The 27,889-nt window shown below is 45.5% G+C and overlaps 1 protein-coding gene across 1 annotated transcript; it reads left to right on the forward strand.

The window, feature by feature from the left end:
• Window positions 1-4,314: 4,314 nt before the first annotated feature.
• Window positions 4,315-26,017, forward strand: LOC148509487 (uncharacterized; the record flags this gene model as incomplete). Its single annotated transcript, XM_088443037.1, has 18 exons — window positions 4,315-4,425; window positions 4,951-5,038; window positions 5,480-5,616; window positions 9,141-9,200; window positions 9,603-9,767; window positions 10,388-10,531; window positions 12,262-12,384; window positions 12,738-12,825; window positions 13,916-14,106; window positions 14,979-15,062; window positions 15,795-15,882; window positions 16,193-16,262; window positions 16,519-16,783; window positions 16,976-17,212; window positions 18,365-18,448; window positions 19,418-19,475; window positions 20,114-20,184; window positions 25,935-26,017. Coding segments are annotated over 16 exons (1,986 nt in total), but the record flags the coding sequence as incomplete, so codon positions are not given.
• Between the last annotated feature and the right edge of the window lie 1,872 nt (window positions 26,018-27,889).

A 27,889-nucleotide genomic window follows, 5' to 3' on the forward strand; every position in this document is an offset into this window, starting at 1 on the left:
GTTCAAAATTCAAGTAGGGGAGTCACACCAACTGCCATTCCACACACTGCCCAACATCACTGGCTGGGACTCACTGGCAGTTGGTGTGACTCCCCTATTTGAATTTTGGACTGTGCTGCAGCCCAACCTCTGGAGCCGCCACCAATCATAAATTACCAGGGAAGTCCAGGAGCAGAGCATTGTGTCCCTCCTGGAGAGGGTCATGTTGGGAGGTATGTGCTGTGTGATCATGACATGCTTGGCTGTTTCCCTTCTGTAGTTAGGAGCCTCAGCCTGCCGTACACAGCTTTAGAGTAGGACTAGGATGGTATAGGGGGCAGAGCTTCAGATTACTTGGGGGTGGGGCTTCGGTGGGATGGAAGTGGGTGGAGCTTTGGGCCAACTGACCAGCCAAAAGGAGAGGGTGAGCTGTTAGGTGGTAACGGGCGGCCGGGAGGTGAGTGAACTGGGCTGTTGGTGGTGGTGACAGGAAAAACATTATTTTTCCTGTCTACACCATGGTGTATCCTGTGGGCCTATTTTCAATGGGAGGCCTGGAGCTGTAGCTCCACCCACTCCATTGTTAATCCGGCCGTGGTTAAAAAGGTACAATGATCCCCGTACACTTTCTGAAAAGTATCAGTGTTTTCATCAACAAGTAGATCTTACTAACTGCTTTTGGGCTCATTTACATTTGGATGTAAATCAATTTTATGACACACCTCTCAGATGTAGCAGTACATGCCCACTTTACCATGTGCTTATAGGCGCTACTTTCGTAATCTCCCTGAAATGCTTTTTCAAAAGCAGGCAAGTATGCTTAACAGGTGCCAAAATCTGAATACGGACGTATATGCACATTTTATAGTACAGGTTGAGTCTCCCATATCCAAATATTCCGAAATACGGAATATTCCGAATTACGGAATAATTTTGGCATGACTGAGATAATAAAACCTTTGATTTTTGATGGTTCAATGTACACAAACTTTGTCTAAGGCACAAATTATTAAAAATATGGTATAAAATTACCTTCAGGCTGTGTGTATAGGGTGTAAATGAAACATAAATTTATTTAATGTATGTACACAAACTTTGCTTGAGCCACAAAATTATTGAAAATATTGTATAAAATGAGCTGCAGGCTATGTGTATAAGGTGCATATAACACATATATGCATTCTGTGTGTATATTGGGGTCCCATTCTCAAGATATTTCATTATGGTATGCAATTATTCCAAAATACGGAATATTCCGTTATCCAAAATACCCCTGGTCCCAAGCATTTTGGATATGGGAGACTCAACCTGTATGTAGATGCAGTATGAAAATGCATATCTGACTCAACACAATAGCTGTACATCCAGCACTACATGAGCCTCACTCTGTATGTTTCCACAGATGCATAGTATGGGCCTGAATGTATCACAGACACACACAGCGCACAGATAATACACATCACTGTTGTGTGTAATGATTACATTTCTGCTCATCCCAATTATGTTTAGATTTACTGACATGTTGTCATCACATTGTATTTACTATTAACCCCCAATGCCCTGCCTGAGATACATAGCAGTGCCCCCTGCCAGGGCACCTAGTGATGTCATAATGGCAGCTGATGATGTCACTATTGGAGGTGGGATGGGTATAACAAGGCAGCTGGATGCTTCCTGTGTTATATCTGATATTGCTGGACTAGTGACAGTACAGATATTTCTCTTCTCATTTCTGAGTGGATAAAATGATTTTCCGATGAAGAAGGCGGGAAATAACCATCCTAAGAACCATCAAGTGACTGTAAGTATCTCTTATAGAGCCATGGACTCACTTTATTACTGATGGGTAATGGTAATAGGTCACTGTTATATGATTTAAAATCAGTTCAGGGAAGCGTTAGATACATTAGTTTTAAAAACTCCCATTTTCTCTGTATTTATATTATTTAGTATAGAGTATTCATGTGTTTTGCTTAGTAGCTTTCCAGACTTTCTAATAATTATGTTAATGTTCTGAAAATAAAAGCAAAAATATAGTGAAATGCTGTTATACAAGGGGAATTGCATCTATATCACTGTTTGGTTTGCTTCATATTAGTGTTTTTGCCACTGTAAGGAGATTACCTGGGCATTAATAATCCTACATTGTTCTTATGTCTGTTTCATTATTTCACAGGTCGCTCTGCGCATCCGTCCATTTAATAGGACAGAGGCCAAGAGTAGCGCCCGATGCATTGTACACCAGCTCGGGCAGCAGGTAAGATAATGTTAATAACATTACCGTATATACTCGAGTATAAATCGACCCAAATATAAGCCGAGGTACCTACTTTTACCACAAAAAACTGGGAAAACTTATTGAGTATAAGCCTAGGGTGGGAAATGCAGCAGCTGGTAGTGCCCCCAGTAGTAATTCCCCCTGGTTGTGCCCCCAGTAGTAATCCCCCCTGGTAGTGCCCCCAGTGGTAATCCCCCCCTTTTAGTGCCCCCAGTAGTAATCCCCCCCTGGTAGTACCCCCAGTGGTAATCCTCCCCTTTTAGTTTTAGTGCCCCCAGTAGTAATCCCCCCCTGGTAGTACCCCCAGTGGTAATCCTCCCCTTTTAGTTTTAGTGCCCCCAGTAGTAATCCCCCCCTGGTAGTACCCCCAGTGGTAATCCTCCCATTTTAGTTTTAGTGCCCCCAGTAGTAATCCCCCCCTGGTAGTACCCCCAGTGGTAATCCTCCCCTTTTAGTTTTAGTGCCCCCAGTAGTAATCCCCCCCTGGTAGTGCCCCCAGTGGTAATCCCCCCTTTTAGTTTTAGTGCCCCCAGTAGTAATCCCCCCCTGGTAGTGCCCCCAGTAGTAATCCCCCCTGGTAGTGCCCCCAGTGGTAATCCCCCGTTTTAGTGCCCCCTGTAGTAATCGCCCCCTGGTAGTGCCCCCTGTAGTAATCCCCCCTGGTAGTGCCCCCTGTAGTAATCCCCCCCTGGTAGTGCCCCCAGTAGCCCCCCCCCCAATAGAGAGAGACGTAATAAGAATAAAAAAAAAAAATCACTTCCCTGAAACTCCCGCTCCTGGTCCCGCCGCTAACAGCTCCTCCGGTCGCTTTGCATGGGAGAGACGTCATTACTCATGACGACGTCTCTCCCATTACCCACTGCGGGAGCTGGAAGATGGCTCCCACAGTGGGAGCAGCAGCAGCCGATGAGAATCTGACAGACTCTCAGCGGCTGCTGATTACAGCAAACACACAGCTGCCGGCTCCGGCGGCTATGTGTTTGTGCTGTGTAGCGCTGACCGAACTCCGTCCGGTCAGCGCTACACTTCACTCGAGTATAAGCCGAGGGGGTACTTTTTCAGCACAAGAAAAGTGCTGAAAAACTCGGCTTATACTCGAGTATATACGGTAGTTTAGTTTAAACAACTGAATTATTTTACATTAAACACATTTAATTATACAATTGTTTCCTTACCAATACATTATTCTTACATTTATTTGTGGTTTAAATTTTACTTTATATAGCTCATTTATTTTATATGATTTTTCACGATTTATATATATATATATATATAATATATTATATATATATATATATATATTTATATCTGTGTTTAGAAATATGATAATAAGAAAATGTTTTGCTTCATGTATCAGAGGTAGAACGCTATCACAGTCCCCATATACCCATAAGTAAATCAGAGTTATGACCTGCTGCACAGATAGTGCCAGGTGTTACCTCTCTGTGCACAAGAAATGGGGAAATCATGGACCATTGCTGGATTATGCAAATGCTGGGCCTGCTGTAAATCACCATTGCAGGGCTCCTAAACTGCTCCTCCCTATTAGTAACCAGCTGATTATATTTGTCAGACAGGGGTGTAACCCCTCAGACCAGTAGGAAGTGGTGAGCTCTCTGCTTGTAGCTTCTTATTGGTCAGTGTGGTCACACCCCCCTAGGCTGCACCAGCTATTGCTATATCCTCTGAAGATAGTGTGAGAAGATGTATCTATGTTTATACTGCAGAGAGGCCGGATAACATCTTCCATCTCACCCTATCTGCCCAATCTGCCCAATCCAGGGCTCTCGGTTCAGTAGGGAAAAAAGATGTCATGCACATATTTTATTGACAGTAACATATGGCAATTCCCTCCAATAAGGAGGTTATGCTGAGACTTGTAGTTCCACAATAGGTAGCAAACCATTTGAGACACAATCCAATAAGTTATTATAATATGTGTGATTTTGCTTTTTCCCATTAATATAAACTGGACTGAAGTTCTTTGGCTCCAGCTGCAGAGGTGCTTGTAGAGCCTGGTGACATATACTGACCATGTGTCTTCTCTTTCCTTACAGACAGTACTACTGCAGGACCCTGGCGAGGATCCTGATGATGTCCTGCGTTGCTGCAGGACCAGGGAGAGGACGTTCACCTTTCATGAGGTGTTTGACCAGGCAGCTACCCAGGTGATTGTAATCCTGAGCTATTTACAATAAATAATAAGTTAATAGTATATATAATACAGTACTCAGGGACATCTTATGAGAGGAGGGTTCCTGTGTTCAGTCTCTGAACGGGTCCCCCCCAAACCATTATACAGGAGGTGCAGTCTCTGGTACTGTGCCAGAGCCTATTGTGCAGGCAATCTGTATATCTCTGGGAAAATGGTGCCACAAGGTAGATTTCTATTGAGGCAGCTGCATGGTAAGTACATACAATGGGTGTATGAAGTGCGGTGTGGGCCCCCCTGGATTCAGGTGCCCATTTGCACCACACACCCTACACATACATTATACATATGGCAGCGCTGCTCATGCTGCATCTTGTAAGGGAGTAAAATAGGGCATGAGAGCAATTTATCATCCTATGTGACTATAGCATCAGCCAGTAATGCTTGTACAGCTGTCATTTCTCCTTATTCACTATAGGGCATATTGTTACATTATTTTCATGATTGCTTATGTAGCATCAATAAATGTGTCTCATTTCAGGAGCATGTCTATCAGTCCACAATGAAGAACCTAGTGGATGATATCATCTCGGGGTACAGTGCTGCTATATTTGCATACGGCCCAACAGGTAATATTAATGTTATTAATACATAAGTCTACTTGTTTATATTGTATGTGTAAAAGTAGTGAGCTGGTGAAATGAGTGGTGGTAAAACATGTGACCATCTGTACTGTTAGTAATTGTGAGCTAGTAGTTTCCTTACAGACTGTGCAGTTATCCAGGTGGTTCCAGAAAGTGAGGCGTTAGGTACATGGCACAATCCGGGTCTGAGCACTGAATCCTCAGTATAGTGATGACAGATACAGGATAATAGATGAATATTGAGCTGAAAACATCCAATAAGGACACGTCATAGTTCTTAAGCAGCATCCTGATGAATATTGGCTTAGTCACATGATGTCTGTCGCTGTTCATTACTGACATGACACATTGTATATAATTACATATCTGCCAGTCTTTCTTGTAATGTCAGTGAGTGTATGCCTAATACCTTTATATTTATCACAGGCACCGGGAAGACCTTTACTATGATGGGCAATGGTCATGAGCCCGGAGTGATATTTCGTTCTCTGAAAGATCTATATAAGACCATCGAGGTGCAGAGAGGGCAGAATAAGTTCTCAGTGTCAGTGTCCTATGCTGAGGTAAGTATGAGGAATATGTGCTTGGTTTATATTCTATGTGTCTTATTTAGAGGTGGATGGAACTCTGGGGGTTTGCATAAGATATGCATTTACATACTGAGCATGTACGGGCAGCAGCGAGCATACATAGGACAAGTAAACTGCAGCACAATTAGACATGACGTATAGGCAGATTTTGGGTTATGTGTCTATTGCCGGAGCTGGAGGGCTGGATGCAACTACACAGAGTGATGATAGCTGTTAGCAGCGCTATCCTCTGATTGGCTGATTGTGTATCTTTCCCATCAGCTGATAGTAGTAGATTCATTAGAATCCCGGCTATGTTATATGGAGTCGCGGCAATATATTCACATTACTTAATTGATACTTTATTGATACCACTAGGACTACTGCAGGACACAATCATCTCATTTCAGTTTTGATTGAGGTAACAACAGATGTTTGTATTATTATTATTATTAGCCTAAATTATTATTAACAAAGTACATTAACAACTGAGCAGACAAGAAAACAGTGACTTACAGTACAAGACAATGCTGGACAAATACATTGTATATAACTATTGCTGCAACAGCGGTCATAACACTGAAATAAGTAGCACGGTTGCAGAAGTCCAGGGTTAGGTGCTGTAAATAATAGTAAGGGAAGGAAAAGCACATTGGGAAGAGGGCCCTGCTCGTGGAAGCTTACATTCTACATGGTAGGGGCAGACAGACAGGGGTGACACAGATGGGATAGACAGTGAGCATGGGACAGAGTGTTAGGATGAGAGACAGGAGGCTTTGATGGAGATGTGCGTCTTGAGAGTCTGTTTGAAGTTTTGTAGAGAGGTGAAGAGTCTGACAGGGAGAGGTAGAGAATTTCAGAGGTAGGGAGCAACATGTGCAAAATCTTGGAGGCAGTCATGGGAAGAAGCAATCAGGAGAAGCAGCAAGAGGGCAGATGGGAGTATGAAGGGAAATGAGGTCAGAGATGTAACTGGGAGAGGATTGGGTGATGGCTGTGTAAGTGAGTGTGAGGAGCGTGAATTGGGTTCTGAAAGGAAAGGGCTTGTAGGAGAGGGGAGGCAGATGTAATATGAAAGGGAAGGGCTTGTAGGAGAGGGGAGGCAGATGTGGTATGAAAGGGAAGGGCTTGTAGGAGAGGGGAGGCAGATGTGGTATGAAAGGGAAGGGCTTGTAGGAGAGGGGAGGCAGATGTAGTATGAAAGGGAAGGGCTTGTAGGAGAGGGGAGGCAAATGTAGTATGAAAGGGAAGGGCTTGTAGGAGAGGGGAGGCAGATGTGGTATGAAAGGGAAGGGCTTGTAGGAGAGGGGAGGCAGATGTAGTATGAAAGGGAAGGGCTTGCAGGAGAGGGGAGGCAGATGTGGTATGAAAGGGAAGGGCTTGCAGGAGAGGGGAGGCAGATGTGGTATGAAAGGAAAGGGCTTGCAGGAGAGGGGAGGCAGATGTGGTAGGAAAGGAAAGAGCTTGCAGGAGAGGGGAGGCAGATGTGGTAGGAAAGGGAAGGGCTTGCAGGAGGCAGATATGGTAGGAAAGGGAAGGGCTTGCAGGAGAGGGGAGGCAGATGTGGTAGGAAAGGGAAGGGCTTGCAGAAGAGGGGAGGCAGATGTGGTAGGAAAGGGAAGGGCTTGCAGGAGAGGGGAGGCAGATGTGGTAGGAAAGGGAAGGGCTTGCAGGAGAGGGGAGGCAGATGTGGTAGGAAAGGAAAGGGCTTGCAGGAGAGGGGAGGCAGATGTGGTAGGAAAGGGAAGGGCTTGCAGGAGAGGGGAGGCAGATGTGGTAGGAAAGGGAAGGGCTTGCAGGAGAGGGGAGGCAGATGTGGTAGGAAAGGGAAGGGCTTGCAGGAGAGGGGAGGCAGATGTGGTAGGAAAGGAAAGGGCTTGCAGGAGAGGGGAGGCAGATGTGGTAGGAAAGGGAAGGGCTTGCAGGAGAGGGGAGGCAGATGTGGTAGGAAAGGAAAGGGCTTGCAGGAGAGGGGAGGCAGATGTGGTAGGAAAGGAAAGGGCTTGCAGGAGAGGGGAGGCAGATGTGGTAGGAAAGGAAAGGGCTTGCAGGAGAGGGGAGGCAGATGTGGTAGGAAAGGAAAGGGCTTGCAGGAGAGGGGAGGCAGATGTGGTAGGAAAGGAAAGGGCTTGCAGGAGAGGGGAGGCAGATGTGGTAGGAAAGGAAAGGGCTTGCAGGAGAGGGGAGGCAGATGTGGTAGGAAAGGAAAGGGCTTGCAGGAGAGGGGAGGCAGATGTAGTAGGAAAGGAAAGGGCTTGCAGGAGAGGGGAGGCAGATGTAGTAGGAAAGGAAAGGGCTTGCAGGAGAGGGGAGGCAGATGTAGTAGGAAAGGAAAGGGCTTGCAGAAGAGGGGAGGCAGATGTAGTATATTTGGAGAGGAAGATGAGCCGAGCGGCAGCATTGAGGACAGATTGCAGAGGAGAGAGATTGGAGTTAGGGAGGCCAGATAGGAGGAGGTTAATAATATACTAACAACACTATCAATCCACTTCTCTACACCATCTCTGTGTTATTGTGGGAATCGGTATGAAATACCGCCGGCAGTGCCTGGCCGACCAAAGCAGAGTTCCCGGCAGCGGAAGCCCGACAGCGCTGGAAATCCCAATCATCGATAGGTAAGTATTGACTAACCTAACCTAACCCCCTAACCCTCCTTAGGGGTGCCTAACCCTAACCTCCTCCCCCAAGTGCCTATCCCAAATCCCCCCTATAAGTGCCTAACCCCCCCTCCCCGCTGCCTAAACCTAAGTCCCCCGGGGGGTGCCTAACCCTAAGTCCCCCCCGGGGGTGCCTAACCCTAACCCTCCCTCCCCCTAGCCTAACCCTAACCCTCCCGGGGGGGTGCCTAACCCGAAGTCCCCCCAGGTGCCCTAAACCTAACTCCCCCCCTGCGGCTGTCTGCTCGCGGCGCCCGGCATCCCTTCGATCGGGATGCTGGGCGCCGGTCTCCCGGCGTCAGGGAAATGTCAGGCGTCTACATCTAGATGCCCGGCATTTCACCCTCGCCGGGATATGACAGTCGGGAAGCCGGCTGCCGGTATTAAGGCAGCCGGCTTCCCGATTGTATACCGTTATTGTGCGCTATACACACACCTGACATACAACTGCAGCTAATGCTGTATATCAGCTGGAAGCATCTTGAGATAATTCTGATACAACAAATGCTTGAAATAAGCTTTTTATATGTAATCTTTATGTACATTCTGCGCACATATGCGACCAACTATAAATGATCCCCCAAAATGTGTAATTGGGCATAACTAGCAATCACCAGGCCCATAACAAAGTTTGAGGGGGCAACTGAGACCCTCTATTTTTGAAAATTCATGGGGATTGGTGCAGAACTGAAAGCTAAGATGGGCCCCTGCCCTATATGTACATTCCCTACAAAAACTTTCTTTATGATATACAGCATCTGGAGAACCACAAGTAACACAAGCCCTTTCCAGAGAGTAAATGTGGATTACACACTTGTGCTTGTATTGCAGAGAGTGATTATTCCTTCATTACATTTTCAGGTCTACAATGAAACCGTTCGGGATCTGCTAAGACCGTCCTCTGGGTGTCTGAACCTTAGAGAGGATCCCTACGGTAACACCAGGATAGAAGGGATTGCAGAGTTCTTCCCCAGCAGTCCTGAGGAGGTGACTATCCTTATGCAGTGTCCATGCTTCACCACTAGTCATCCCTGTCTATATTATTATTATTATCATCTTTTATTTATAAGGCACCACAAGGGTTCTGCAGCACTGAACAAGGGGGATACACATAAGTACAGACTAATACCAACAGGTTTGCTGTCTGTAAATATCCTATTAATGTGTGATGAATAAGCAGAGCCCATGACTATGTGGTTGCTGGTGTAGTGACCCTGCTGTATCTATAACACATGGGCAAGTGTAACTTTATGTGTTGTTTTGTGTAACCACAAGAGTGTTGGTGCATCTATATTACTTTCTTTTCAGGCCATCGCATTACTGACTAAAGGGAATAAGCGCCGCTCTAAGGCAGCCACAGCTGCCAATAAGAACTCATCCCGCTCCCATGCTGTTGTACAAGTCACCGTAAAGCAGACGAGCAGTGATGGAGTGTGCACGGGCCGGCTGTACATGGTAGACCTGGCGGGATCAGAGCGAGCATGCCAGGTATCACTTGTATTTTACATCTCATTATCATTTCTTTGTATTTCCCCTGCAATGCCAAAGAGGTAAATATGGTAAGAGTTTGCTATCCTTCTGCAGTGTTCATGCTTCACCACTAGTCGTCAGGGGAAGTCTGCACTTTGGTGTCACCCCCCGACGGATGACACCCAGGTGCGGCCTGCACCCCCCTTGTGATGCCACTGAGTACTCCCTAAAAGAGGTCTTTCTCCCCTTAGAGCGGTGATTCCCAATCTGTTACTACCCACCACCCCCTTGGTTACATACATTTATGTCAGTGACCCCCACCCACTGAGACCTTATAAATTATTTACATTTTGACTAAAGTAATTTTTTAATTAATAACATAAACTAGTATTAAATTAATGATACTAATAAAGGAATTACATTTTTTTAGTAGCTTGGGTTAAATTACATGCAGTAAGAAAGCATTTTAGCCAATATCACTAACTAAAACTAAGGTGAAAGGGAGTCACTGTCTTAGGACACAATTGAAGTAAATTGTGTAATTAGCTTTATCATACAATAGTTTATGTGTTTGTACCACATCCACACTGTGACTGAAGCCAGATGTGTCTTCATTATCTTTCCTGTTTCTATATCAGACTAAGAACACTGGCCAAACCATGAAAGAAAGTGGCTATATAAACCGCTCCCTTCTGGCCCTAAGGATCTGCATTATGGCGCTACGCAAGAGACCAGGCAGCCATATCAATTATCGGGACAGCAAATTGACGTGGCTGCTAAAGGTATGTTATCACTATGATATTTCCTACACATATGACCATACAACTGTACCTGATGTCAGGAGAGAGAAGGGCCCCGTGTGCAGTCTCCATGCCGGCCTCCCCCTTCTCTTACAGGCACATGCACTAATTATACTCTGACACTGCGCTTTCTCTACTGGGCATGTGCAGGACTTTGGAAATATGGCACCAATGTCATTCTCTCTGTGACTACATTGGTGATTACAGCATTGGCAGAGCGTTAAGTATAGGTTATGGGTGCAGGGTGTGCGGTGTGAGACCACCGGACATGTGCACCGTATACCCTGCACCCATTATAGATACACCCTGGGGCATATTTATGTGCAGTTCAAGGGGGCCTGCACCGCACACCCTGCACCCATACTTTTTTTTTTATACTTACCACTCCCACGGAGTAGCTCTACACAAAACGCCTTGAAAATAACTGCTGCTGCCTTTGTCCTGGTGTTTTTTGCATGTGCAGTAGGAAGTCACCAGGAAAATGGCGGTCGCGCCATTTTCCCGATGACTTACGCATGCGCAGTAGACTCTGGGCACACTCTAGTGTCCGGAGCCTACTGCTGCTGTCAGTTCGCTGATGGCAGCCAGGGAGAGAGGAGGGGGCTGGGGAGAGAGGAGGGGGCCCGTGCTCACTCCCCAACTGGTGCCCCCTCCTCTACCCCCGGCTGCTGTCAGTGAACTGACATCTCTTAATAAGCCCCTGGATACACCCATGGCTGATGTATAAGTAGCATTAATCACCTCTTAGATATCTTGTTGGGATACAAGCATTAAAGAATATGAATATGAGTTATCAAACAGGGCCATGTGGTCTAGTGTATGGGGCTGTGGCCACAGCTTATTGTAAATGATGAGGTCCTGTGTACAGGGAATGTGGCCACAGCATCTATGCCTGAACCCCAATCATCAGGAATATTGCTCGGAAAACATAATTCTTTTTGTGTTATCTCAGACAATGGGCCTGATTCAGAGCCGTTCGCTATTTGCGGTCGTTCGTTCAAAAACAAGGGGTGGCTATTCAAATGATCCGTTCGCAAATTGTAGTCTGTTCACGCCTCTAAGTCTGAACGAGCGAGCAAAACATACGAAGTTTATTTGTTAAAAACGCCCCCTGGCCGCTCGCATCCTACGTCATGTCCGCTATTTATTAGATTAATCGAGTACATCGACCAGCGTATGAACTGCTCGCTATTCTTGTGGTTGGTGTTTGCTACCACAAATTTGCGAGCAGTTCTGGCTATAAAATAACCCAGTGACGTGGTCAATGACGCTGCTGTATTAATTATGCACACCCATAATACGCCCGTTTTGACCTTTAAGCACGCCTGCGTTCGGATCTCCACTCCCCATTTTCAAACACCTTCCCCTGTTACCACCCACATACGCCTCATTCTGTCACTCAAAATAGCAGGCATTCGCTATATAGCATACAAACGATTTTTGGCCGCACTGACTGGTTCGCGCATGCGTACTAAAAACCGTACGCATGCGCAGATGTGCAAACATCGCTCGGAACGAGCGTACTGCCGCTAACGAGCGGCTCTGAATGAGGGCCAATATCTGCAATCAGCCATGATATTAGTATTTAGTGCAATCACTTGTTTCTCACAAACATAGTATAAAACAATAGTAGTAGATCTATAAACTGCTCATTACAATGTACAAGGATTCCACAGTGATCTCTCCTATAACCAGAGCTTTCTCTATCACAGGGCGCACTGAGTGGCAGGAGCAGAATGGTGATGATCACACACATCAGCCCTGCGGATGCTGCCTATGAAGACTCTCGCAGCACACTCACCTACGGGAGCAAGGCCAAGCACATCAAAACACTGGTGAGCAGCCCCCAAGGGGTAACGGCATATTCATCTATGTTACTGGATAAAACTGTGGATCAATAAAGGATTTATTATTAAATAAAACAAATATTATGAACATTCAAAATCAGTTTTATTAGAAGATTGGTTGGAATGTGATCATTTACTTTTTATTGGAAATTCAGCTGCCGATTAAAATATGTTAAACATATCTACTACAGTCTCAATGAGTCATAAAAGCTACACCTGGGGTATTACATGTCTGTGTGAGGGCATGTAGGTTACCCATCCATAATCCCCTGTCTCCCTGTTTTCTCTGAGTGTGCCGGTGCCCAGTAACTAACTCTCTGCTGTTTACCCTTCTCCTGCAGGTGGTGAGGAACCGTGTGTATGCCCCCCACAAAATCCCTGAGGCTACAAGAGAAGACAAAGTGCAGCTAAAAGACCCTCGTCCTCCAGGTATTTTGTATCTTATAATGAAAAGATTAAGAGGTCGGTTTATCATAGTTGTGCACTAACAATCTGCATCACCACTTATCCCAGCAATACAGATTGTAGTTGCATCACAAGTTACCATGCTGGGAGGTGGGAGATATGTACATATGCTGGTCATTACAGTTACAGATTAGGAAGCAACTGACCCAGGAACAATAGGAACAAATAGGGGTTTACACTTCCAAACTATATTCCATTGACTAACTAAAGCAAAACATATACCAGACATAGTAGTAACTGTACTATTTCTATATTCTTTTCCACAGAGCCAGCCCATAAGGACCATAAGGACAAAGTCCCCAGTTACAGTAACACTGGTCCTATGAGACGCTCTGAGTAAGTACCTTGTGCAGATATCGCATGAACAATATGTAACAATGGGATTTATGGATAGAAATGTAAAGTGATGATAATTAGTGTAATTTATAGATAAGAATAGATTGTTATGAAGTATTTTTTTAGCTATTGCTATATAAATGTTATTCACACATTATATGTAGCTATATGTACATTATTATATTATACTAACCTTAGCTATTGTTACATTCTCTTGGAGTCCTTTAGGTGCAAATGTGTCTGTTTTATCTTTTTAGGGCTTTGCTGCCTAAATTGTCATCCATGGTCCATATGCCAAGAAAAGACCTGGCAGTACCTGAGGCTGTGGTCCCTATGCCAAGAAAAGACCTGGCAGTACCTGAGGCCATGGTCCCTATGCCAAGAGAACACCTGGCAGTACCTGAGGCTGTGGTCCCTATGCCAGATAAACACCTGGCAGTAGCTGAGGCCGTGGTCCCTATGCCAAGAAAACACCTGGCAGTACCTGAGGCTGTGGTCCCTATGCCAGATAAACACCTGGCAGTAGCTGAGGCCATGGTTCCCATGCCAAGAAAACACCTGGCAGTACCTGAGGCCGTGGTCCCTATGCCAGATAAACACCTGGCAGTACCTGAGGCCGTAGTCCCTATGCCAGATAAATACCTGGCAGTACCTGAGGCTGTGGTCCCTATGCCAGATAAACACCTGGCAGTACCTGAGGCCGTGGTCCCTATGCTAGATAAACACCTGGCAGTACCTGAGGCCGTGGTCCCTATGCTAGATAAACACCTGGCAGTACCTAAGGCCATGGTCACTATGCCAAGAAAACACCTGGCAGTATCTGAGGCTGTGGTTCCTATGCCAAAAAAACACCTGGCAGTACCTGAACCCATGGTGCTTATGCCAAGAAGACACCTGGCAATACCTGAGGTAAGTGCTTTCAGTGTCATTGTGGTTACTAACCTTTTCCTTATGTCCTAGTATTTATATATCTCTTTGTCATACAATGTATTGCTTATAGCACTGACATTTACATCTTATATTACTCCACAAGTGTCAAAATTTATACACAATATGAGAAAGCAAAAAATAGGTTTCTTGTAATACAAATGATCTTGCAAAAACATATTCCATTATAATTGTAAATGAAATAAAAGTAATTTGTAGTGGACAAGTCCATGGCCGCGATTCAGTTCAAAGCAATGATGAGTAGCCGCGGGAGGGAGCTCCCAGAGCTATTCCATTCAGCCTGATGTTTGGCCCGACTAAGGATTTCTTCTCGCATCCTCCTGGGGGGGGGAGGGAGGAGAGGGAGGAGAAACCCGACAAAGTGCGCTGACAGCCTCGCAGCCGAAACTTTGGTCGAAGAATGCCGGTTCTCGCGACTAAACACCCATGTTTCTGAATTAACCGCCATTTACTGAATTAACAATGCGCTGAATTGTTTCGCGGCCAATAAGATAATCTAAATATGTAAAACTAAGAAATGTGAACAAAGGCATGAAAAAACTCCATATAAAACTAGTAAAACAAATGTATTCTAATTATATATAATACATCTAGTCATCCATTGTAGTATTATAGAATGAAATACTGAAATTCTATTAGATAATTCAGCTGCCAATTAAAATATGTTAGAAATATCTACTACAGGCTCAATCAGACATAAAATCTACACCTGTGGTATTACATGTCTCTGTGAGGACACGTAGGTTACTTATCCATAATCTCCTGTCTCCCTGTGTACTCTGAGTGTGCAGTGCCCAGTAACTAACTCTCTGCTGTCACCCTTCCTCCTGCAGGTGAAGGCGCACCATCTGAGTCTGGCCCACAAGATCCCTGAAGGCGCCAGAGCAATCAATGTTCAGCTGAGACTCGTCCACCAGGTATTCTTGTACCATGTAATTAAAAGTTGAAGGGATCTGTTTATCATAGTTGTGGACTAACAATCTGCATCACAGCTTATTGCAGCAATACAAATTGTAGTTACCCCACAAGTTACCATGCTGGGATGGCTGGGAGGTGTGTACATATGCTGGACTTTATAGTTGTACTTATTTATCTATGTTACTGGGTATAACTGTGGTGGAACAAGGGATTTAGGGGCATATTTAATAAACTGAATTTTCCCTCTCCATACTTTTCACTTTCTATCGCATTTTCTTTACTATATAAAATTTGCTGCTGGGACAGCTGAAGCGATAACAGGCTGTCCCGGCAAATTGTTACTCACTACGCCCTTGTCGGCTCCCTCTCCTGGACGTCGGGGCTCTTGTGCACATGCATGTCCTGTAGGTCACACATGCACAGTCCCGTCACTGCTCTGAAAAGGAGCAGTGAAGCCACTCGCGGGGACAGCAGGTTTCGCATTAGCTGTCACCGCGCTGGAGCAATGATGAATTTCTGCAGCAGCCGCAGCGAGTTAGAATGTTAGTTATCAGGGGCAGCGAGTTAGAATGTTAGTTATCAGGGTTGTTCGGACCCCAATAATTAACATCATGAATAGGCCCCTGTGTGAGGACACGTAGGTTACCCATCCATAATCCCCTGTCTCCCTGTGTTCTCTGAGTGTGCCGTGCCCAGTAACTAACTCTCTGCTGATTACCCTTCTCCTGCAGGTGGAGAGGAACCATGTTTGTGCCCCCAACAAAATCCTTGAGGCTACAAGAGACGACAAAGTGCAGCTGAAAGACCCTCGTCCTCCAGGTATATTTGTATCTTATAATGAAAAGATTAAGAGGTCGGTTTATCATAGTTGTGCACTAACAATCTGCATCACCCACTTATCCCAGCAATACAGATTGTAGTTGCACCACAAGTTACCATGCTGGGAGGTGGGAGGTATGTACATATGCTGGTCATTACAGTTACAGATTAGGCAAAGGAAGCAACTGACCCAGGAACAATAGGAACAAATAGGAGTTTACACTTCCAAACTATATTCCATTGACTAGCTGACACAAAACATATACCAGACATAGTAGTAACTGTACTATTTCTATATTCTTTTCCATAGAGCCAGCCCATAAGGACCATAAGGACAAAGTCCCCAGTTACAGTAACATTGATCCTAAGAGACGCTCTGAGTAAGTAGCTTGTGCAGATATCACATGAACAATATGTAACAATGTGATTTATGGATAGAAATTATGAAAATTAGTGTCATTTATAGAAAGAAATAGATTGTTATGAAGTATTTTTTTAGCTATTACTATATAAATGTTAATCATAATACACCATAATATGTAGCTCTGGGTACATTATTATATTATATTAATCTTAGTTATTGTTACCTTCTCATGGAGTCCTTTAGGTGCAAATGTGTCTGATTTCTCTTTTTAGGGCTTCGCTGCATAAACCGCCCCCAGTGGTCCCTATGCCAAAAAAACACCTGGTAGTACCTGAGGCCGTGGTCCCTATGCCAAGAGAACACTTGGCAGTACCTGAGGCCATTCTCCCTAGGCCACGAAAACACTTGGCAGTACCTGAGGCCGTTCTCCCTAGGCCAAGAAATCATCTGGCAGTATCTGAGGCTGTGGTCCCTATGCCAAGAAATCATCTGGCAGTATCTGAGGCTGTGGTCCCTATGCCAAGAGAACACCTGGCTGTACCTGAGGCCATTCTCCCTAGGCCAAGAAAACACCAGGCAGTACCTGAGGCCATTGTCCCTAGGCCAAGAAAACACCTGGCAGTACCTGAGGCCGTGGTCCTTATGCCAAGAAGACACCTGGCAATACCTGAGGCCGTTGTCCCTAGGCCAAGAAAACACCTGGCAGTACCTGAGGCCGTTGTTCCTCAGCCAAGAAAACACCTGGCAGTACCTGAGGCTATGGTCCCTAGGCCAAGAAAACACCTGGCAGTACCTGAGGCCGTGGTCCTTATGCCAAGAAGACACCTGGCAATACCTGAGGCCGTTGTCCCTAGGCCAAGAAAACACCTGGCAGTACCTGAGGCCGTGGTCCTTATGCCAAGAAGACACCTGGCAATACCTGAGGCCATTGTCCCTAGGCCAAATAAACACCTAGCAATACCTGAGGTAAGTGCTCTCAGTGTCATTGTGGTTACTAACCTTTTTCTTATGTCCTAGTATGTATATATCTCTTTGTCATACAATGTATTGCTTATTACACTGACATTTACATTTTATATTACTCCACAAGTGTCAAAATTTATACACAATATGAGAAAGGAAAAATAGGTTTCTTGTAATACAAATGATCTTGCAAAAACTTGGGGCCTGATCATATTGGTGAAACTATGCTGCACTGCAGGCGGGGCAAATTTAAAATGTACAGAGATATTTAGATTTGGGAGGGAGGTGTCCAAATTGACATGTAAATTGTAGAGTAATAATAAAGCTGTGCAGTATTTGTAGGCTACATTTAAAAGCAGCCAGTATTTACCCTGCATGCAAAAAAAGTATGTATTTACACCCCATGCATTGCAACATGGTTTGTCCAGGTTCACAGTTAAGTGCTATTTCTCACTCTATTCCCAATGATGAATCAGGCCCTTAGTCCATAATTGTAAATTAAATAAAAATAATTGGTAGTGGACAAGTCCATGGCCGCGATTCAATTCAAAGCAATGATGAATAACCTCTATATAAATGCCCCTGGCTACACCTGTGGTATTACATGTCTGTGTGAGGAAACGTACATTACTTATCCATATGCTCCTTTCTCCCTGAGTACTCTGGGCCTGATTCAGACCCGCTCGCGAGCGGGTCGATGGTGTTCTCTGCACACGCGCAGCGGCCGCACTGTGCATGCGCAAGCCCCGGAACGAGAGAGAAATTCTCTCGCTCTGTGGTTCACTACAAAAGGGAGGCTGTCGATGTTGATCGACAGCTCGCCCCGTTTTGTAGGCGTGGCGGGGGGTGGCTTCACAAACACCACTGACAGTGATGTCAGTGGGAGAGCTTCCGGCTCTATTAGAGCCAGAAGCTCTCTGGGTCTCGTTGCAAGCCCCAATGGTTGCGATGGTCTTGACCATCATCCTGGCCGCTCGCAATAGCTGTGGGTGGTCACCCACAGCTATGCGAGTGGCCAGGAGGCCGCACAAAAAAACCCCCAAAATGCCCAGATTCAGAGTGAGCGCTCTTTCAGAGCATCCGTCTCTGAATCAGGGCCTCTGAGTGTGCCGGTGCCCAGTAACTAACTCTCTGCTGTCACCCTTCCTCCTGCAGGTGAAGGCGCACCATCTGAGTCTGGCCCACAAGATCCCTGAAGGCGCCAGAGCAATCAATGTTCAGCTGAGACTTGTCCTCCAGGTATTCTTTTACCATGTAATTAAAAGTTTAAGGGGTCTGTTTATCATAGTTGTGGACTAACAATCTGCATCACAGCTTATCGCAGCAATACAAATTGTAGTTACCCCACAAGTTACCATGCTGGGACAGTTGGGACGAGTGTACATATGCTGGTCTTTACAGCTGTGCAATATTTTTAAAATATCAAAATAAAAAAGGCTGCCTTGGGGTATGCTGTTATGGAGTGGTGGATATGGCATATATGGCACAGGACTGAAATGCAGAATAGGCAAAGGAAGTGACTGACCTAGGAACAATAGGAACAAATAGAAGTTTACACTTATAAACTATGGAACTGATTCAGAGTCGCTTGCTATATGCGATCGCTTGCATGATGTGTATGCAGATTGAAATACATTAGCACACCCAGTATTTCTTAGAGAGCGATCACATAGTGTATGCAGACACCCACCAGCCTGTCTTAAGACGCCCACTTGTGCACGTCATGTCCAGGAAGTGTATGCAACCATTGGTACATCGGGTAACATCGGATGCGATCGCAGCACTTGAGGTTGATCATACCCTGCCGCAAGCACTGCGAGCAATTCAGTGTAAAAACAAGCCAGCTGACGTGTACTATGACGCTGTCTTATCATTATGCAAACCTCTAACACGCCATTGAGATGCTCAGGCACGCCTGTGTTTGCACCTCCACTCCCCCGTTTTTAATGGCCAGCCCCTGTTACCACCTACAAATGGCTTCCTCTGTCACTCACTCTGCTGGGCTGTCTATGCGCAGCGAGCGAATGCATTGTGAACTTTCGCTAAGGTTTGCGCACACTGCATACACACTGCATACCATCGGCAGCAGCGAGCGTTTGCAGCTTAGCGAGCAGGTCTGAATGAGCTCCTATAATCCATCGACTAACTAATGCAAATCATATACCAGACACAATAGTAACTGTATTATTTCTGTATTCTTTTCCATAGGACCGTACTAGAAGGACAAGCAGCTCAGTTCCAGGGACATTGTTCCTATGAGATGCACGTAAGTACTTTGTGCTGATATCGCATGAACAACATGTAACAATGGGAATTATGGCTAAAAATTTCACATAATGAAAAATAGTGTAATTTATAGATAAGAATAGATTATTATGAAATATTTTTAGCTAGATATAGTTAAATGTGCAGAACGCAACAATCGGCCAATTGCAGGTGTATTAGAAACTGTGATCCAAGCTGAATCAGGCCCTATGTACATACCTTCCAGCTATTACACACACAAATGGGGACAAACAATAATAACAGCCAAGAGCCCCAGGACCAGACTGGTACAGTATCATTGCCATGGCCCCTCCAGTGCTGCAAACTAACAGTAATATGAAATGATGACATGGTGGGGGGGGAGCACCGATGCTCCTTCTCACACAGGACACCACAATGTCTATTTACAGCTCTGCCATAATATCTAGTTATGAATCCCATTCATATACTAATCTTTGCCTCTCAGTAACTATCATAGAGCACATTACAGTTTACTTACAATGTATAATTATAATATAGAATAACTAATGAGTATAAAATGAGGAGGACAATGTCCCAATGAAGTGAATCAGCCTCATTATGTTGTATAATGTTCTCATGGAGTCATTTAGGTACTATGGTGTCTGTTTTCTCTTTTAGGGGTTTGCGGCCCCCGTGATCTCTATGCCAAGGAAACATCTGGCAATGCCAAGGAAACATCTGGCAATACCGTAAGTGTTATTGTGCCTACTTTCACTTTCCTTATGACCTAGCATTTATACAAACAATATACAAGCTGGCAATCTGGATCTGGTGGTCAGTATCCCGACACCGAGATCTGGGCAGGGTTAGGATACTGACACCTGTCGATAAGTATCCTAACCCTACCCCTAACCCTTCCTCCCTGCACCTTAAACCTAAACTCCCCCCATTGCCTAAACCTAGCCTTCCCCCCCAGTGCCTAACCCTAACCCTCCCCCAAGTGCCTATCACTAACCCTCCCCCCTAGTGTCTAACCCTAACCCTCCCCAAGTGCTTAACCCTAACCCTCCCTAATCTCTAACCCCCCCTAGTGCCTAACCCTAACCCTCCCCCTAGTGCCTAACCCTAACCCCACTACTTACCATAGGTATGCTGGCACCAGGATTCTGAGCCCTGGCATCCCGACTGCCAGGATTTAAACTACATCCCATTTATACATCTCTTTGTCATACCAATATATTTCTTATTACACTGACATTTCCATCTCGTATTACTCCTTGTGTATCATAATTTATACACAATTTGGTGTAAGGAAAAATACGTTTCTTGTAATGGAAGTGACCTGGTAGAAACATAGGCCCTCATTCAGAGCCGCTCGTTAGCGGCAGTACGCTCGTTCCGAGCGATGTTTGCACATCTGCGCATGCGTACGGTTTTTAGTATGCATGCGCGAACCAGTCAGTGCGGCCAAAAATCGTTTGTACGCTATATAGCGAGTGCCTGCTATTTTGAGTGGCAGAATGAGGCGTATGTGGGTGGTAACAGGGGAAGGTGCTTGAAAATGGGGAGTGGAGATCCGAACGCAGGCGTGCTTAAAGGTCAAAACGGGCGTATTATGGGTGTGCATAATTAATACAGCAGCGTCATTGACCACGTCACTTGGTTATTTTATAGCCAGAACTGCTCGCAAATTTGTGGTAGCAAACACCAACCACAAGAATAGCGAGCAGTTCATACGCTGGTCGATGTACTCGATTAATCTAATAAATAGCGGACATGACGTATGGTGCGAGCGGCCAGGGGGCGTTTTTAACAAATAAACGAGCGTATGTTTTGCTCGCTCGTTCAGACTTAGAGGTGTGAACAGACTGCAATTTGCGAACGGATCATTTGCATAGCCACCCCTTGTTTTTGAACGAACGACCGCAAATAGCGAACGGCTCTGAATGAGGGCCATAGTCCATTATAGTTGTAAATGAAATAAAAATAACTGTCAGTTTTACATATATTGTGTCCAGCAGGACACAGATCCATTAGATAAGCTACATATATAAAACTAAGAAATGTGAACATAAGCATGGAAAACCTCCAGATAAAACTGGAAAAACTAATATAATCCAATAATATATAATATATCTAGTCATTCATTATAATGTTTTAGAATGAAGCTATCCTTGTATTAAAATATGCTAATTTATTTCAATTTAATTAATACTGCCCTTGAGGATTTGAGAATAGTTGCCCTCCCCACCTCCTCCCCAAATAAGCTCTCACTAGCAGGAACCTCCTTCCTTTTGGATATTATACTAAGAAGAGTGCATTTTGGTCAGTACTATGCAGGACCCCTTCATTTAAAAATTCTCAGTCACATATATAATGCTGATATTAATTTCTCCATAACTGTAACTATATTAGCATGTGCGTTGCAATTACAGTGTACTAAGCAGACCCCAATCTGGTGGCCAGTATACTAAACAGACCCCAATTTGGTGGCCTGTATAATAAGCAGACAGCAATCTGGTGGCCAGTATACTAAGCAGACCCCAATCTGGTGGCCAGTATACTAAGCACAACCCAATCTGGTGGCCATTATACTAAGCAGACCCCAATCTGGTGGCCAGTATACTGAGCAGAACCCAATCTGGTGACCAGTATACTAAGTAGACCGCAGTCCGGTGGCCAGTATACTAAGCAGACCCCAATCTGGTGGCCAGGATACTAAGCAGACCCCAATCTGGTGGCCAGGATACTAAGCAGACCCCAATCTGGTGCCAGTATACTAAGCAGACCCCAATCTGGTGGCCAGTATACTGAGCAGAACCCAATCTGGTGACCAGTATACTAAGTAGACCGCAGTCCGGTGGCCAGTATACTAAGCAGACCCCAATCTGGTGGCCAGGATACTAAGCAGACCCCAATCTGGTGGCCAGGATACTAAGCAGACCCCAATCTGGTGGCCAGTATACTAAGCAGACCCCAATCTGGTGGCCAGTATACTAAGTAGACTGCAAGCCGGTGGCCAGTATACTAAGCAGACCCCAATCTGGTGGCAGTATACTAAGCAGAACCCAATCTGGTGGTCAGTATATTAAGAAGATCCCAATCTGGTGGCCAGTATACTAAGCAGAACCAAATCTGGTGGCCAGGATACTAAGCAGACCCCAATCTGCTGGCCAGTATACTAAGCAGACCCCAATCTGGTGACATGTATACTAAACAGACCCCTATCTGGTGGCCAGGATACTAAGCAGAACCCAATCTGGTGGCCAGGATACTAAGCAGAACCCAATCTGATGGCAGTATACTAAGCAGAACCCAATCTGGTGGTCAGTATACTAAGCAGAACCCAATCTGGTGCCAGTATACTAAGCAGACCCCAATCTGGTGGCCAGTATACTAAGCAGAACCCAATCTGGTGACCAGTATACTAAGTAGACTGCAGTCCGGTGGCCAGTATACTAAGCAGACCCCAATCTGGTGGCCAGGATACTAAGCAGACCCCAATCTGGTGGCAGTATACTAAGCAGAACCCAATCTGATGGCAGTATACTAAGCAGAACCCAATCTGGTGGTCAGTATACTAAGCAGAACCCAATCTGGTGCCCAGTATACTAAGCAGACCCCAATCTGGTGGCCAGGATACTAAGCAGACCCTAATCTGGTGACCAGTATATGAAGCAGACCCCAATCTGGTGGCATGTATACTAAGCAGACCCCAATCTGGTGGCCAGGATACTAAACAGAACCCAATCTGGTGGCAGTATACTAAGCAGACCCCAATCTGGTGGCCAGTATACTAAGCAGAACCCAATCTGGTGACCAGTATACTAAGTAGACTGCAGTCCGGTGGCCAGTATACTAAGCAGACCCCAATCTGGTGGCCAGGATACTAAGCAGACCCCAATCTGGTGGCAGTATACTAAGCAGAACCCAATCTGATGGCAGTATACTAAGCAGAACCCAATCTGGTGGTCAATATACTAAGCAGAACCCAATCTGGTGCCCAGTATACTAAGCAGACCCCAATCTGGTGGCAAGGATACTAAGCAGACCCTAATCTGGTGACCAGTATATGAAGCAGACCCCAATCTGGTGGCCAGGATACTAAACAGAACCCAATCTGGTGGCAGTATACTAAGCAGACCCCAATCTGGTGGCCAGTATACTGAGCAGAACCCAATCTGGTGACCAGTATACTAAGTAGACCGCAGTCCGGTGGCCAGTATACTAAGCAGACCCCAATCTGGTGGCCAGGATACTAAGCAGACCCCAATCTGGTGGCCAGGATACTAAGCAGACCCCAATCTGGTGGCCAGTATACTAAGCAGACCCCAATCTGGTGGCCAGTATACTAAGCAGAACCCAATCTGGTGACCAGTATACTAAGTAGACCGCAATACGGTGGCCAGTATACTAAGCAGACCCCAATCTGGTAGCAGTATACTAAACAGAACCCAATCTGGTGGTCAGTATATTAAGAAGATCCCAATCTGGTGGCCAGTATACTAAGCAGACCCCAATCTGGTGGGCAGTATACTAAGCAGAACCCAATCTGGTGGCCAGGATACTAAGCAGACCCCAATCTGGTGGCCAGTATACTAAGCAGACCCCAATCTGGTGGCCAGTATACTAAGCAGAACCCAATCTGGTGGCCATTATACTAAGCAGACCCCAATCTGGTGGTCAGTATATTAAGCAGACCCCAATCTGGTGGTCAGTCCCATAATCTGATAGCTAGTGTATGGTAGAAATCCAATTTAATAGTTTGTGCATTAAACAGGCTTCAAAGATGGGTAATTAATTTATCATCTACACTTTATTCAGGTTCATCAGTGGGGGTGGGACAGTAAGACAAGTGGCTTTGTAGATATCCTTTGACCCCGCATCTGTATATGCCATACATTGTGCTGTATTTTCCCATTCCTGTCAGTGGACATTCCAGTGGCCCATTTATTGCAATGGAGTTGTGTGCTACACATAGAAACTCTATTGAAATCAATAGGAAATTTAAATGAATTGACAGGAATAGAGGGCCTCATTCAGAGACGGTCGGAGGATGCAAGCGGTCTCTCAGAAACTGGGCGGCCACTTGCATCCTGACCACCCGCCTCTGTTGCGGTCATTAGCCTGTGGGTTAACACCCACAGCTCTAACGACCGCTCCGGTGATGGTCGCGATGGTCAGAGACCATCGCGACCAACGGGGCTTACGACGAGTCCCTAGGGTAGGGTCTCCCTTGCCGTAAGCCCCGGAGAGCTTCAGGCTCTGTCAGAGCCGGAAGCTCTCCACTGACATCACTAGTGATGTCAGTGGGGCCGCCCCCAAACGGTAGGCGTTCCCCCCCGGCCCGCCTTCCAAACGGGGCGAGCTGTCAATCAACATCGACAGCTCACCCCCTTTGGACCGAGACCAGCGCTGTCGGTCGTAGCGGGTCTCACGCTTGCGCACGACGGCGCCGCCGCCGTCGTGCGCATGCTCTGTGGGGGGCCATCGACACGGATGGAGCGCATCGGCCCCCAGAGTCTCATAGCATTGCTAATTATTATTTTTTTCCCCATGTTAGCAGAGATTCATTTAATCTGTACTGATGTTTGGTTATAGCAAAGAATCCCCATGACTCCCCTCACAGCCTAACAATCGCAATAGCTAGTGTAGGAAAGCATTTCTAATTGGCTGAGCAGCCAGCTCATAGTCATTCTGCAGAGAAACTCTGAGCGGAACTATTTGTGTCTTCATTGTTATACACATTATACACATTAGGAAGAGTACCAATACATTACCAGAAGAAAAAAATAATGTGACTACCAATTAAAAAGATTTTCCTGTAGATAAAAATATTTAAAATGTATTTGCCTTAAAAATTAAGAAGATCCCATTACATTACAAATTAAAATATTTTCTTATGGATTCCATATACTGTATAACACAATCCCATTGGATTACAAATTAAAAGGGATAAAAATTACTTTTTTTACATGACTGAAACACTATGATTGCTTAAAGTGCATACACACATAATGATTTTTTGAACGATTTGTCGTTAATTATGTCGTTATCGTTAAGTCATTAAAAAAATTGTTCCGTTTCTGAGTTATAACGATGAACGAAAATCATAACTGCGCGCTCCCGTTTGTAGTTTTCGTTCATCATCCCTTCTGACTGTCCAACATGACGATTTTCATTAAAGGGGAAATGAGTTATTCATTCATCGTTGAAAAAATTGTTCATTACACTTCAAAAAAATCTTTATATTTTTCAAGGGAAAATCTAAACGAAAATCGTTAACGAAAAACGTTGGTTACAAAATCGTTACATGTGTATGCACCATTACACTTTGTCATTACACACTTTTCATTAGAATTCTTTGGGGAATTGTATTCTGGTTACAATTTCCCTGTCATTGCTGTTATACTTAGAGTATTCTCACTATTGTTAAAACAGAAATGTTTAATTCTTCCTATGAATTGATGATGTGAAACTTTCATTTAATTCCCTTTAGATCAAGACCACAGCTCGTTGTAGCGCACGTTCTGTCATCCATCCGGAATGTGCCCATAGAAGGTGATGAAAGATCTGCTTGGGCCGAGGCCATCACCTTGTTGCATTGTCCAATAACACCATCGGCCACTTATCAAATTAACATCTTACCAATTAAATAAACATCATTGGTGATTTTAGTGGTTTCAATTCATTATATTTCATAACTGAATTTTATTATATCCTTATTTTATTGTATTGATTTTGTAACATTATTCTTAGATCTCATAAGGTTTATGTTAGGGCAGTAGCAGTAGAAGTAGGGAGATGATAAGACCTTTACAACTTGAGGAGTTCACCTTTAGTAAGCTGCCTTTCCCTTACAGCAAGACGTGCTTAAGCCCTGGGGATGGTACGGTCTACATTTCCCACCCCACAAACACACTAATATATAGTAGGTTTTTGCAGGGATGGATTATAGGCAGGGCGGACGGCGTGGTCACCCAGGGCTCCCCGCACATTGCCGGCCCCCGCACTGTACCAAGCATTACCCTGAACCGGGCCACTCTGGACCGGTATACACTACCTTTCCGGTTCATTTTGGCTTGTTACTTGAGTTGAGACTGACGAAGAAAACGTTGTCTCCGCCTCTACATTAGGTGGCCCGTCCGTGGCTGCCTATCAAAGCCCCGCCCCCTCGCTGGCACATTGCTGCGATTTACGAGTGTATGTGTGGGGACTGGGCTTGATGCCGTGACATGCCCGTCCCCATGAGAAAGTTGATGCTGGAACTGAGGTCTAAAACAAAAACAGGTAGTGTGACACTACTAGTGTCACTGTGTGTGGCTTTGTGTGTGCTCGTGTTCTCTCCCTCTGTCTCTCTCCCCCCTTCTCTCCCTCTCCTCCTCCTTCTCTCTATCTTTTCCACTCTCCCTCATGCTTTCCCTCACTCTCCTTTCCTGTCTCTGAGGGTAATTTTATTGGTAGGGGCCCCCACAACTTAGTTGCCCTGGGGATCCCAAGCTGTAATCCGGCCCCGAGTTTTTGGACTGTGGGAGTCAACATCCTGGAGCACACATTGCCACTGCTCAGAATCCTGGCACCGGAATCCCGACAGGAGTCAGAATCAGGGTTAGGTTTAGGGGTTAGGGTTATGTACTAAGGGGATGGTAAGGGATAGGCTGCGGGGGGGGGGGTGTAGAGTTAGGGTTAGGCTATGGGGGAGTGGGTTGGGGTTAGGCTGTGGTGGTGGGAGGGTTAAGCTACAGGAAAGGTGGGTTAGGGTTAGGATACTTACCTGCATGGGTCAGGATTTCCACTGTCAGGATTACAGCACAGGGATTCTGAATGTCGGCATTGCATGTGCTGGGATCGCATACCCAACCTGTGGGAGGAAACAAGGCACCTGGGGGAACCACACAAAGATGAGGAGGAAGATGTGGGAGAAAGTTGCAGCATTGATTTGGTAAGTGGAAACACAAGACACGCACCATGCAGACTCTTCAACAGTAACATTGGCATTATTTGTTTACTTATTAAAGTCATCCTGCCATGGCACTGCCCCCACACTGTTATAGTATGTCAGGTATCCCTTCCATACTGGCCACAGTGATCGGGACACAGCAACAGCCAGAAGAAGGAGGTGGGGTGCCGTCGGCTGGACACCACAGTAGCCATGGCTTGCTTCAAGGAGCAGTGGCTCCTGCTTCCATGGAGGTTAATGGCTGCTCTGCAGCCGCGCCGGAAAGGGGGTGTCGCTGTCTGTCAATCTTTGTTGATTGAGGGGGGTGCTACCGATTGTCAGTCACACTACAGTGATGGTCCTTGATGCATGCGCAGTGTGAATCAGAAGCGTGCGCGGTTTACTGATAATCGCTCAACTGCGAAAACATCGGCTTAGTGTACAACTCTGAATCAGGCCCTAAATACCCTGTGGAGTGTGACATGTTATGTGACATGATATGCTCTCCCTGGTAG

This window comes from Taudactylus pleione, unplaced genomic scaffold (assembly GCF_031769625.1).
Source record: "Taudactylus pleione unplaced genomic scaffold, aTauple2 ptg000324l, whole genome shotgun sequence".
Classification (NCBI taxonomy): Eukaryota; Metazoa; Chordata; class Amphibia; order Anura; family Myobatrachidae; genus Taudactylus; species Taudactylus pleione.